The 13,962-nt window shown below is 45.6% G+C and overlaps 1 protein-coding gene across 1 annotated transcript; it reads right to left on the bottom strand.

The window, feature by feature from the left end:
- Positions 1 to 8,264: 8,264 nt before the first annotated feature.
- Positions 8,265 to 13,542, bottom strand: LOC148208209 (uncharacterized). Its single transcript, XM_088120149.1, has 5 exons — positions 13,469 to 13,542; positions 13,256 to 13,376; positions 9,661 to 12,265; positions 9,192 to 9,596; positions 8,265 to 8,359 (listed from the first exon to the last, which is right to left on the bottom strand). The coding sequence occupies exons 1-5, from the start codon at positions 13,540 to 13,542 to the stop codon at positions 8,265 to 8,267; spliced, it is 3,300 nt and encodes a 1,099-aa protein (XP_087976275.1).
- Between the last annotated feature and the right edge of the window lie 420 nt (positions 13,543 to 13,962).

Below are 13,962 nucleotides of genomic sequence, written 5' to 3'. Positions count from 1 at the left end.
ATCACATTATGCATTCAAACATAGACACATTCCATAAAATTTGGTGACAACCACAACCAGGAACACGTTAACTACCAACCTCTAGTCTCCCTAACATCTCAAGTACCTCTAAGCTCATCACAGCTATCCTAGCCTTCCACAGTTAACTCCTTCGAGTAGAGTCGGCCCCTGGCCATTTTTACCCAGAGCCCCGACACTGCTGCATCAGCCCTCGACCATTTTTACCTGAGGCCCCGATGACTTCACCATCTATTGGCCCTTGACCATTTTTACCCAAGGCCCCAATAGCCTTCCTTCCAAAGGACCCCTCTATCAACCCTCGACCGTTTTTACCCGAAGCCTCGATACTCAATTAGTGACGTATCAGCCCCCGACCATTTATACCCGAGGCCCTGACACTCACTCGTTCATTTCCTCCAAGAATCCAACTCTCACCAGAGTCTTACTATATACTTTCTTAAGCCATTACCCCTGCATCTTTCAACTCACAAATACAATTCAGCATGCTTCCACAACATAAACAACATTGTAACAATGAACTAATAAACCAATCATGCTCTCACAATATAACTTTTCTTAACAACGGCTCCACAATGAGTTTCGTCGCAACAAAGCATAACCAAACAAATTTTAAACCATTGGAGTCCGACAGAGTTCATCCAAAACACTTAATATCCAGCATCAATATTCAATAAGCATTACTAAGTATAATAACACACAAAGCACGCCGAACAACTCATGCATATTCAGACAACAAACATTTCTACAGCACTACTCAACAATTTAGCAAAGCAGAAACCTCACCATTCTCACCGATATATATCCAACACTACTCCAAGTATACCGATTAACACAACGAGAGTTATTTAGCACAATGACGTAACAAAATTAATATTAAACGCCACAAAACCAGCACATTAGAGACCATTTAACATACATTAACGCATGCACACGCCCCTTGTCTACTTACACACAACCGCGCCCTTAAATTTTGCGTCGACCTCACACCTAAGCATTAAAACAGAAAAATACAGCAAGTTACGTACACTATTTAGCCTTCGAAATCATTTCTAAAAGGGTTCAAATGACTCATTACCACCAAAACCGACTTCGTATAGGTGTGGGTCACTTAGATCTAGCTCGCCAAGGTGTGGGTAGCCTAAATCGAGCTTCGAACGGATGTGGGTCACCGCCGAACGTCCTAAACGCTGCTATAATGCACAAATCCCACCACTGGAGTTGCTGTTCGTCGGATCGTAGCAGCAGGTCGTCGAGGTTCGCCGTGGATCTGACCCGTTCGTCGTGGGCCACCGGTTCGCCGCTGTAACGTCCCGTTCGCCGTGCGCCGCAGCGGATCTGACCCGTCGCCGTGTGCCGTCGCGAGGAACGCTGCAGGGAGCGGTGCTGGTTCGTTGCAGACCGCCGGGAAACGCGCCGCCGCTACTGTAGATCGTCGGGACGTCAGGGAAGTCGCGCCGCCGCTGCTGCTGCTACAGATGCCGCCGCTGCTGCTGCTACGGGTGTGGTCACCGGCCGCAGCTGCTGCTGTTTCGAGAAGGCGCCGCCGCTTCCATCGCCGCCGTGAGATGTGGTCGCCGGTGAATAAGAAGAAGAAGAGGGGTGGGTGACGGCTAGGGCAACAAGGGAGGAGAGAAGAAGAAGATGAAGTTTGTTTTTTTTTTCTCTTTTCCTTTGTTTTAAAACCAACTTAGCCCAATAAAGGCCCAACAAGTCCAAGCCCAAGAGAAAAGAAATCCATTCCATCTTAAAACAAGACCCACCACACGAAGTCCGGTAAATATAAATTTAATTGGAGTTTAGAGCCCGATAAATATGTATAAATTTAATTAACAATTAATTTAGAAATTAAATGAAAAATCTCCTAATTCAAAACTAACTAACCTGAGGGACTCGGTGCGTTACAGACTTCCCTCCTTCAAAAACTTTTGTCCCCGAAAGTTGACTGTTCCAACAGTTCAGGGTATCTCGCCTTGATATCGTCCTCCCGCTCCCAAGTAGCTTCTTCCACTTGGTGGTTTCTCCACAAAACCTTAACCAAGCGAATCGTCCGGTTCCTTAACAACTTGGTTTCTTTTGCCAAAATGTTGACAGGTACCTCTTCGTAGCACAATGACTCATCTAGTTGTAATGGTTCAGGGTCCAAAACGTGTGAAGGGTCATGAATGTACCGCATCAACATAGACACGTGAAACATATTGTGAACCGCTGCCAACGATGGTGGCAAAGCCAGCCTATACGCGACTGGGCCGATACGTTCCAAAATTTCAAAAGGCCCAATGAACCTTGCACTGAGCTTCTTCCCCGTTTTCCCAAATCGTAAAATTCCCTTCATGGGTGCCACACGAAGAAACACCTGCTCTCCTACCACAAACTCGAGCTCCCTACGCCCGACGTCTGCATAACTCTTTTGACGGCTCTGTGCAATTTGCATCCTTCCCCTGATCTTTTGAATGGCATTGTTAGTCGCCTGCACCAAATCCGGTCCCAAGAGAACTCTTTCTCCGACTTCGTCCCAATTAACCGAAGACCGACACTCCTTCCCATACAGTGCCTCATATGGGGCCATCCCAATCGTGGCCTGAAAACTGTTATTATAAGCGAACTCTATTAGGTAGAGGTACTTGTCCCAACTACCACCAAAGTCTAACATGCAAGCTCTGAGCATGTCCTCTAAAACCTGGTTCACATGCTCCGTCTGACCATCGGTTTGAGGGTGAAACGCTGTGCTAAAGTCCAACTTAGTGCCCAGGGACTTGTGTAAACTCCGCCAAAAAGTCGAGGTGAAACGCGGGTCGCGATCGGACACTATGGATACATGTATAACATGTAGCCTGACAATTTCCTGCAAATACAGTTCCACCCATTTTTCTACGGTATACGTGACCTTGACGAGAATAAAGTGAGCAGACTTGGTCAAACGATCTACAACTACCCATATCACAGTAAATCCCTTAACCGTCCGTGGTAGTCCTCTGATGAAGTCCATCGCCACATCGTCCCACTTCCAGACTGGGATGCTCAAAGGTTGCAGCAATCCAGCCGGTCTCTGTCTTGAAGCCTTTACCTATTGGCATGTCAAACACTTGCTAACAAACTGAGCTATTTCCCTCTTCATGTTATGCCACCAATAATGTTTCCTAAGGTCTTGGTACATTTTGGTGCTTCCTGGATGGACCGAGTATGGAGTATTGTGCGCCTTTCTCAGTAAGTCTTTCCTCAAAGAATAATCCTTTGGCACACACAACCTTCCGCGAAAAAGCAAAGCTGCCACACCCGAAAAAGTGAAATCTCCATGGCCCACCATACTAAAGCCCTTGGCCAAGCTACGGTCTTCCTTATGGGCAATAATGATCCTCTGTCACAGGCTAGGTTCCACTGAGAGTCGAGCCGAAAACGCGGAAACATCATCCACCGTCATCTCCACCTCCAAGCGTTCCAACTCGCTGTGCATTGGACTGCAGACCGCTACAAGAGATGCCACACTTGCCGCCCTTCTACTAAGAGCATCGGCCACCATGTTTGCTTCACCTGGATGGTAACTAATCTCACAATCATAGTCCTTCACCAACTCGAGCCACCGTCTCTGTCTTAAGTTAAGCTCCTTTTGAGCGAAAAGGTACTTCAAACTCTGATGATCCGTGAAGACCTGAATTCTTTCTCCGTAAAGGTAGTGCCTCCATAACTTTAAGGCGAAGACCACTACTGCTAGTTCTAAGTCATGAGTGGGGTAGTTAAGCTCATGCACCTTCAGTTGTCGAGAAGCATAAGCTATAAGCTTCCCATGTTGCATCAGCACACATCCCAAGCCCTTTCGCGAGGCATCGCTGTAAACCACCAGACCTCCCGTCCCATCGGGGACAGTTAACACCGGTGCAGACACCAACCTTCCTTGCATCCACAACGCTAGCCAAATAGGCCCACGCACCACGCTGGAGAAGATGGCTGGCCTTCAATGCCGACACCACCCCTGGGATCCCGACGTTAACTCCTTTAAAGGTAAAGTTTTATCTGGAGGGCAAGCGAAAGCTAACTTCCTTCTTCGAGCAATCAATATTAGCCCGGTTAGCAGCTAACCAATCCATGCCTAGTATCACATCGAAATCCTGCTTATCCAGTTGGATTAACTTCACCTCCAAGGTCTGACCATCGAAAGAGAGCTGGCCTCCTTTCACCACTTGACTAGTGACCAACACAGATCCTGACGGTGTGGATACCGACAACAAAAGGCGTAACGATTTTAGCTCTAGGTCCGCATGTCAAACAAAGGTAGAAGCAATGAAAGAATGACTAGATCAAGAGTCAAATAATGCGTAAGCAGGCATACTAAGCACTAAAACAGTCTCCTGCAAAAGTAACACGCATGCAATAAAGCACAAGCATATACACACAACTCAAAAGTCGCAAAGAGAAGGTACCTGTGACCACCGCCTCGGCATGCTCAACATCCTCCCTGGTGAGAGCGAAGACGCGCGCCCAATGGGTCCCACCTTGAGCTGCCGCAGTCGCAGGGATCCTCTGGCCTAAAGTTTGGGTATTCGAGCCGGTCATCCGACACTTCCTTGCGAAATGTCCTTCCTTCTGGCACCTGTAACATATTCTTTTTCCCAAACAACATGGCCCAGCATGGCTCTTCTTACAAGAGGGGCACACCGGAGGAGCAGTCTGCCTTTGCACATGATGCTGGTGTCCTCTTGAGGGTTGACTGGAGGAGAACGATGAAAATTTCCTTTTGACCCCCGAGCTGGAGCCTATCACCTGCTGGGACTGAGGCTCCTCGAGACATTTGTCCATGACCAACGCACACCTGACTGCCGCTGCATATGTAGTTGGTTCCTTGAGAGAACAAGTAGACCCTTGATCTCCCTACGCAAACCGTCAATGAACTTGTCAATCTTTAATTGCTGAGTAGGAATATATTGCATTCCAAAACGGGACAGCTCAGTGAACTTCCTCTCGTATTGGGCCACAGTTAGGCTCCCCTGAGTGAGACGGATAAACTCTGCCCGTTTTTCATTCCTGACAGTCACGGGGAAATAGTACTCATACAACAGGTCCTTAAATCTTGCCCATGTGACGGGTACGTTGGCGTGATCCTCCGCTGCCGCCACTGACTCCCACCAATTTACTGCTTCTCCCCGAAGCATAAACACTGCTCCCCGGACCTTGAAATCGTCGGAGCATCCCAAATACACATAAAGGGCTTCCAACTCCCTGACCCATTCCTCGGCCGCAGTAGGCCTCTCACTCACCCCGTTGAAAACGGGTGGCTCAAAGCGTTTGAAATCCCCGATAAACTGAACCTCCTCTTGTGGAATTTGTGCTCCACGGGCTCCATTCGCATTATCCAGCAATACTTGCAATGTCTCAGCTAGCAACGCCACCTGGGGATTCACTTGGGGAACTCCTTGAGGAGCTGCCTGAGGGCCCGGGGGTGCTACCCCTCCAGGAACTGCCGGGGGAACATTTGGATCCGCTGCTCCCTCACCCCTAGGATTCGGTTCCTCATAGTTGTAAGCTCTCGTGTTCCACCGAAAAGCCATTGTTTAAAAGAACAGAGCACCAAGGTCATTAACGCACTAATCGGGGCACAACACAAGTGCGAAGTTCAAACAAGTCTATATAATGAACCAGGGAAAACACGCCAACCTATCTAATATCAGACAACAATGACATCTCAACCATATGCAATGTAAGATATTCATGATCGAACAACAGAACTAGGAAACATACCTGGTGATGACGAGGAGATTGACAAGGACCAAACCCTATCGACCTAGGTTCTAGGACAGTCTACAAGAACAACTCCGCTCTGATACCAATTGTAACAACCCAGAATTTCCCACACACTTCTAGGTCACGTTAACTACCCAACTGATTAGACTTAACCCCAAACACGTCATGCCACTCCCTATGCAACAATTATATAAAATCAAGTTCCACTTCTCATCAATTCAACAATAAATCAATTTCATAAAATATCAATCAACAACATTCGTGGACAACCTCACGAGGCAAATTTTATTATTCAAACTAGGCAAAACTCAATGAATGGAAGAAAACTAAGATAGGCACCTATTCCGAAATAAAATTAACAACAAGTGGGAACCTCCCAATTATTCAAATACGAGCAAATAGTTTATTGACCATAACATAAGGTCTTAACTAATAACTTAAGCTAAGCAAGAGTGACTAAGCAGCCTATGGTCCTCGCTCGTCATGTCTCCTCCGTCTCATCACCATGGTCGCCAACGAGTCCTTCACCTGAAACAATAATTGTGGGGGGGTGAGTATATAAGATATACTCCGTAAGTAGCCCTCACCAACAATACTGTAACGCCCCAAGATGTTATATACCATCCTAGGAAACGCTAATTAATTCACCTGGCTAGCCTTAACTCTAAGAACAAGATAATCAACTCCCTGGGAAATAATTTAAATGAAATAAAGCTTCGACTCCCATACGTTCTACCAGAACTATGAATTTTATAAACTGTCAAAACTTCGCTCTCCATGGGCAATTTAAAAACAAAGACATCTCATATCTGCCTTAGTGGCTAAAATTTTTAAATAAATAAAACAACCGTACACCTAAACTCCAACGACAACAGTGACGCGTTTACCAGCAACATCCATAACAAAATAAAGTACTTCTAAAGAATACAAAATTTCTCCTCGGTCCACACCTAGCAATAACATAAATCCCAACGCTACTCGTATCAAAGGACCCTTCCCTCTATCCTCACTAACTCGACTAGTGATCCCTCCTCGGTCAAGCCCTCTCCACGTCATCACCGCGGTCGACCCTGTTCACACCTGAAAACAAATAAGGATAAAAAAGGGGGTGAGTACGTAAGGTACTCCGTAAGTAGCACTTCCTAACTAACACAAAAATCATGCTCACAGTCACGACATATAAAATAAAACGATAGCAAGGCAGTTAAATAGACAGCGAGAGATAGCGAACAATAACTTGAAATTTACATACAACAACCATGCGTCGGAACTACCAAGACTACAACCAACGATTCACTAGCCCTTGTCCCACAGTACTAAACCTCCCTCTACACCCCCCCTGTGTTAATCCCCATTTAACTTCTCGAGGCATGACGGCTCTTGACATTTATTCCCAAGATACCGCCCCCCCTCCTTTTACAGTACTTGATGTTCGACTTTGCCATTTATTCCCAAGGCCTAGCACTACTACTTCGCAAGCACCACTCTACTTTAATCCTTCAAGCCTAACTCCTCGAGTCGCATTGACCCTTGACATTTATCCCCAAGGCCTCCATACTCCTCTACAGAAACTTGATGTTCGGCCTTGCCATTTATTCCCAAGGCCTGAACTGTGCACCGGTCCTTGCCGTTTATCCCCAAGGTACCGATGACTTCCCAGAGTATTGGTCCTTGACCTTTATCCCCAAGACCCCAATACTCATTGACAGAAATTTGACGTTCGGCCTTGTCATTTATTCCCAAGGCCACTACTCAAGGCTTTGAACCTCCAAGCGATTCATATGCATTTTCAGGTCAGAACACCCATAGTTAACGGACTGCCAACCCGTCCCTTCACCCTTCACCCTTCACCACTTCACTAACCCTCCCATGACCACCTATAGGTAAATTTCCCACATTCCAATTCACTGCACAGTTCACATGCATGCTTTTCCTTGTAGTAAACAAGACACACCCAACAGCTCACAACTAAAACCATATAAAATAAATTATCAGTTTAACAACGCGAGCATTACATTTACAACATATTTGCAAAACGTCATGAGCCAGTTACTTCTAACCACAACAATTAAGAAACTACTAGTCACCTATAACAATAAGAACAGAAAGCATGTTTCCTCATAAGTGTTCAATAATAGAAAGACGGCAACAAAATCACTAGAAGTTCACAAATCAAAACTAACAATCCCTACATGCTCAATTAAATTATTTTAGCAAAAAAAAAAAAAAAAACAGCATCAAAACCATTCCGTTAACGCTAAATACGCACGCAGTCGACCCGTGGTGCTACTTACACAACCACGTCCTTAAGTTTGCGTCGAACTCACACCTACGCACAAAAACAGAAAAAATACAGCAATATAATTATACTGTTCAGCCTTCGAAAACAACTCTAAGAGGGTTCAACGGGTCTCATTACCGGAAAACGACTTCGTGTAGGTGTGGGTAAATTAGATCTAGCTTGCAAACGGGTGGGTAGCGTAAATCGGGCTTCGAACGGATGGAGTTAATCACCAGATACCACCCAAAACACTGCTATCCACGTTTTTACAGCAGCGAGAAATGCCCAAAATGACCTCCAACGGCTTCGATTTGATGTCCGTTACTACAAAACAAATTCGCTTAGGTGTGGGTATTCCAAATCGATTTCGTTTAGGTGTGGGTAATCCAAATCTAACTTCGAACAAGGGTGGGTCAAACAAAATTATCGGGCTTCCCGGATCTAAGCTATTCGAGTCGTTGGAGTTTGTCGGATCGAGGGAAAACACCGCGAACAGCCACCACGTGCCGCCGCCGCAACAGCTGCTGCTAGAGACCACACGCCGCCGCCTGCTGCTGCCCGACGCCCGACGCTGCTGCTGCGCTGTCCGACGCCGCCTGCTGCTGCCCGAGCCCGACGCTGCACCTGCTGCTCCGATGTCGCCATTGTTCGTCGCGTCGCCTAAACGGAGTTGCTTGTCGGAGAAGAAGAACCCGAGTAGGGGGGTGGTCGGCGGCTCCAACAATAGAGGGAAAGGGAGGAAGAAGGAGAGGGAAGAATAAGGGCTAGGGTTTTTCTTTGTTTTAAAACTTTAACTCCTTTGGGCTTGGGTTCTTTTCCTTTTGTTTAAGGCCCACTTACCCAACCCCTCCTTGTTAAAACAAGCCAATAATATAATTTCGTAAATGGCCCAATGGCCCAAAACAAGTGCCTCATAGCGGAATCCGTACTAAACCATAACTTGATAAATAACTACACGGTACTAACTCACCACTAATTCTGTAACAATAAACACTAGCCGAGATGCCACACTTAGATTAAATAAGGATAACTGATGAATCAAATAAAATAAAATGAAATAAATAAATAAATAAATAAACAAATAAATAAAATCTATTTTGTTATAAAAATTTCCCGGAACTCGAGGGAAGCTAACCTGAGTAACGCGGGGCGTTACAAAAGCCCTTGGCCAAGCTAGGGTCTTCTTTATGGGCAACAATGATCCTCTGTCTCAGGCTAGGTTCCACTGAGAGTCGAGCCAACAACGCGGAGACATCATCCACCGTCAGCTCCACCTCCAAGCGTTCCAACTCGCTGTGCATTGGACTGCAGACCGCTACAAGAGATGCCACACTTGCCGCTCTTCTACTAAGAGCATCGGCCACCACGTTTGCTTTACCCGGATGGTAACTAATCTCACAATCATAGTCCTTCACCAACTCTAGCCACCGTCTCTGTCTTAAGTTAAGCTCCTTTTCAGTGAAAAGGTACTTCAAACTCTGATGATCCGTGAAGACCTGAATTCTTTCTCCATAGAGGTAGTGCCTCCATAACTTTAAGGCGAAGACCACTGTTGCTAGTTCTAAGTCATGAGTGGGGTAGTTAAGCTCATGCACCTTCAGTTGTCGAGAAGCATATGATATAACCTTCCCATGTTGCATCAGCACACATCCCAAGCCCTTTCGCGAGGCGTCGCTGTAAACCACCAAACCTCCCGTCGCATCGGGGACAGTTAACACCGGTGCAGACACCAAAACGTTTCTTTAGTTCTTGAAAAGTCTCCTCACACTCGCTGCTCCAAGTGAAGGTAGCATTCTTACGAGTCAACTGCGTCAACGGTGCCGCTATCCGAGAGAAATTCTGGATGAACTTCTTATAGTAACCAGCCAAGCCAAGGAAACTACGAATCTCTGTAACTGAACTAGGTCTTGGCCAATTGCTAACAGCCTCTACCTTGGCGGGGTCTACTGCAATACCCTCCCTGGTGACTATGTGACCTAGGAAAGCCACTTTGTCCAGCCATAACTCACACTTTGAAAACTTTGCATACAACTTATTTTTCCGTAGTGTAGTCAAAACTTGTCTGAGAAGCTCCTCGTGACACTTCTCAGTCTTGGAGTATACCAAGATGTCATCGATAAACATAATGACAAATGAATCTAAATAATCCTTAAAGACCCGATTCATTAGCTCCATAAAGGCTGTCGGAGCATTTGTGAGTCCAAATGACATCACGATAAACTCATAGTGCCCATACCTTGTTCTGAACGCTGTCTTTGAAATGTCGGCCTCCTTTATCCTTAACTGGTGGTACCCCGAACGCAAGTCTATCTTCGAGAACACTTTCGCTCCCTGAAGCTGATCAAAAAGGTCATCAATGCGTGGTAGGGGATACTTATTCTTAACCGTAACTTCGTTTAGTTCCCTGTAATCTATACAAAGTCGCATAGAACCGTCTTTCTTCTTAACAAAGAGCACGGGCGCACCCCAAGGGGACACGCTTGGGCGGATGAAAGCCTTGTCGAGTAATTCTGCCAACTGTAGCTTCAGCTCTTTCAACTCTGCCGGAGCCATTCGATAAGGTGCTTTCGAGATGGGAGCCGTCCCTGGCAGCAACTCTATATAAAAGTCCACTTCGCGAGACGGAGGCAAGCCGGTGAGGTCCTCAGGGAACACGTCAGTGAACTCATTAACCACACGAACCGCCTCAATGCTTGGCACAACCTTCCTTGCATCCACAACGCTAGCAAAATAGGCCCAAGCACCACACTGGAGAAGATGGCTGGCCTTCAATGCCGACACCACCCTTGGGACCCCGGCCTTAACTCCTTTAAAGGTAAAGTTTTGTCCAGAGGGCATGCGAAAGCTAACTTCCTTCTTCGAGCAATCAATATTAGCCCGGTTAGCAGCTAACCAATCCATGCCTAGTATCACATCGAAATCCTGCATATCCAGTTGGATTAACTTCACCTCCAAGGTTTGACCATCGAAAGAGAGCTGGCCTCCTTTCACCACTTGACTAGTGACCAACACAGATCCTAACGGTGTGGATACCGACAACAAAAAGCCTAACGATTTTAGCTCTAGGTCCGCATGTCGAACAAAGGTAGAAGCGATGAAAGAATGACTAGATCCAGAGTCAAATAATCCATAAGCATGCATACAAAGCACTAAACCAGTCACTGCAAATGTAACACGCATGCAATAAAGCACAAGCATATACACACAACTCAAAAGTCGCAAAGAGAAGGTACCTGTGACCACCGCCTCGACATGCTCAACATCCCCCCTGGTGAGAGCGAAGACGTGTGCCCTATGGGTCCCACCTTGAGCTGCCGCTGTCGCAGGGATCCTCTGGCCTAAAGCTTGGGTATTCGAACGGGTCATCCGACACTCCCTTGCGAAATGTCCTTCCTTCTGGCACTTGTAACAGATTCTTTTTCCCAAACAACATGGCCCAGCATGGCTCTTCTTACAAGAGGGGCACACCAGAGGAGCAGTCTGCCTTTGCACATGATGCTGGTGTCCTCTTGAGGGTTGACTGGAGGAGAACGATGCAAATTTCCTCTTGACCCCCGAGCTATAGCCTATCACCTGCTGAGACTGAGGCTCCTCGAGACATTTATCCATAACCAACGCACACCTGACTGCCGCTACATATGTAGTTGGTTCCTTGAGAACAAGTAGTCCCTTGATCTCCCTACGCAAACCGTCAATGAACTTATCAATCTTTAATTGCTCAGTAGGAATATATTGCATTCCAAAACGGGACAACTCAGTGAACTTCCTCTCGTATTGGGCCACAGTTAGGCTCTCCTGAGTGAGACGGAGAAACTCTGCCCGTTTTTCATTCCTGACAGTCACGGGGAAATAGTACTCATACAGCAGGTCCTCAAATCTTGCCCATGTGACGGGTACGTTGGTGTGATCCTCCGCTGCCGCCACCAACTCCCACCAATTTACTGCTTCTCCCCGAAGCATAAACACTGCTCCCCGGACCTTGAAATCGTCGGAGCATCCCAAATACACATAAAGGGCTTCCAAATCCCTGACCCATTCCTCGGCCGCAGTAGGCTTCTCACTCACCCCGTTGAAAACAGGTGGCCCAAAGCGTTTGAAATCCCTGATAAACTGAACCTCCTCTTGCGGAATTTGTGCCCGGCGAGGCTGCTGCACCTGAGATCCACCGGCTCCATTCGCATTATCCAGCAATACTTGCAAATCAAAAGACGAGCCCTCACGGGCAGGAGTCTATAACTCACTCAGGATTGAGAATGAGTTGTTTGGTCATCCTATGAAATAGCAATCTGTTAGTCAACGACGTTACGTCTAAAGATTGTCTATTTTGCAGTTCGGTCCTATACAAACTCATTGTATAGGATACCTCCACTCGCATGTCTCCACATGAACGACCTGGATCGAGTCGTTTGTAACATTTACAAAGTAGGCCATATCCATAGTGTTGCCAGGATAAGGTACCCAGTCTTATCCATATACTATAGACCCTTTAGGTTATTCATGGGACATTATCCACTTGTATATCAGGGGTATATGAAATATATACTCAGGATATATACTGTCCCGATTACATGAAAATAACCTTTGATGTTTAGTTTATTGAATTTTGGACTATGCAATGCAATGAATTCAACAACAAATTTATTGAATAAAACTTTCTTGAATATACATTTGTTTCTACATAAATACAAACTACGAGTTTAGGACAACACACCCAGCAGTACCGAACAGGAAAAGATGCAACAAAGAAACCAACCGTAGTTGCTAACACCTCCTTATCAGGCAAAGGGAGGCCGACACAGAACAAGAAGTTTGGCTAGCAATATGTGATCTTGGCATTAACAAATTCGCAGGTCCCGATATTTTTTTTGGAACATTCTTAAATATGATATTATGAGGTTGTTCCAACACTTTTTTTGGAATGATATCATTAATGCTAGCCTCAAATAAACATATATTTGCCTTATTCTAATGAAATTAGACGCTCGCACTGTAGGGGATTATAGGCCCATAAGTCTCACCACTTGCTTATACAAAATCATGACTCGAGTCCTTTCCTCGAGGCTCAAGCTCAAAAAGGCCTCCCGTCCATTATTTCAGAACAACACTCAACTTTTGTGGAGGGTCAACAAATTCCTCATTGCCTTTGAAATATTAGAAGATTGGAAATGAAAGAATCGAAGAGGGGTGATCATCAAACTTGATATAGAGAAAGCATTTTACAATGTGGATTGAGACTTCCTTGATGCAATTCTTTGTGCTAAAGGTTTCGGCAACACATGGGGAAAATGGATTAGATGATGTATATCTACTGCCAACTTCTCTATCATCATCAATGGGAGGCCTAGAGTTAAAATTGAAGCATCTCCAGGAATAAGGCAAGGAGATCCTCTTTCACCCTTCCTCTTCATATTGGTGGTAGATTGCAGCAGTCACCTCCTTACACAAGCAATTGAAGTGAGGTAATCAAAGGCTTGATTATGGGAACCGAACTTCTTCTTATCCACCATCTCCAATTCACCGATGATACTATTCTCTTATTCATAGACGATGATGAAACCGTTAAAACTTTTTTTATATTTTCAAGACTTTTGAAGTCTCATTGGGGTTAAACATCAATCTTACCAAATTAGAGGTTCTCGGCCTCAATGTGAAAGTGAAACAACTGAGCTCAATTTCTGCTTCATATGTTGTAAGATTGGTAATTGGCCAAGTCCTTAAGTCTCTCCCTTAATGTCAATCCTAGTACAGTAGCTTTTTGAACCCTTGTGATTGAGAAGATTGAAAGGCTTATCCACTAATGGTAACATTCATACATATCTAAAAGGGGTCGCCACACATTGCTCCAAGTAGCTCTTTTTAATTTGCCTACTTATTATCTCTCTCTTTATACTATGCCAAATAGGGTTGCTCCTACAGTTGAGAAGCTA

Source organism: Momordica charantia, assembly GCF_013281855.1.
Source record: "Momordica charantia cultivar OHB3-1 chromosome 11 unlocalized genomic scaffold, Mcharantia_2.0 BLBB01000011.1, whole genome shotgun sequence".
Classification (NCBI taxonomy): Eukaryota; Viridiplantae; Streptophyta; class Magnoliopsida; order Cucurbitales; family Cucurbitaceae; genus Momordica; species Momordica charantia.
The sequence above is the reverse complement of the archived record's forward strand: the minus strand, read 5'-3'. Positions and strand labels throughout refer to the sequence as shown.

Excerpts from the sequence above, each read along its gene's own strand:
- LOC148208209 (XM_088120149.1), bottom strand. The coding sequence starts at position 13,542 with ATGGTGGATAAGAAGAAGTTCGGTTCCCATAATCAAGCCTTTGATTAC. Across the intron at positions 12,266-13,255 it reads AGGAAGTCTCAATCCACATT|ACTCCTGCCCGTGAGGGCTC; the intron begins GTAAAATGCTTT and ends AGTGAGTTATAG. Across the intron at positions 9,597-9,660 it reads TGCTGATGCAACATGGGAAG|AACTAGCAACAGTGGTCTTC; the intron begins GTTATATCATAT and ends CTCATGACTTAG.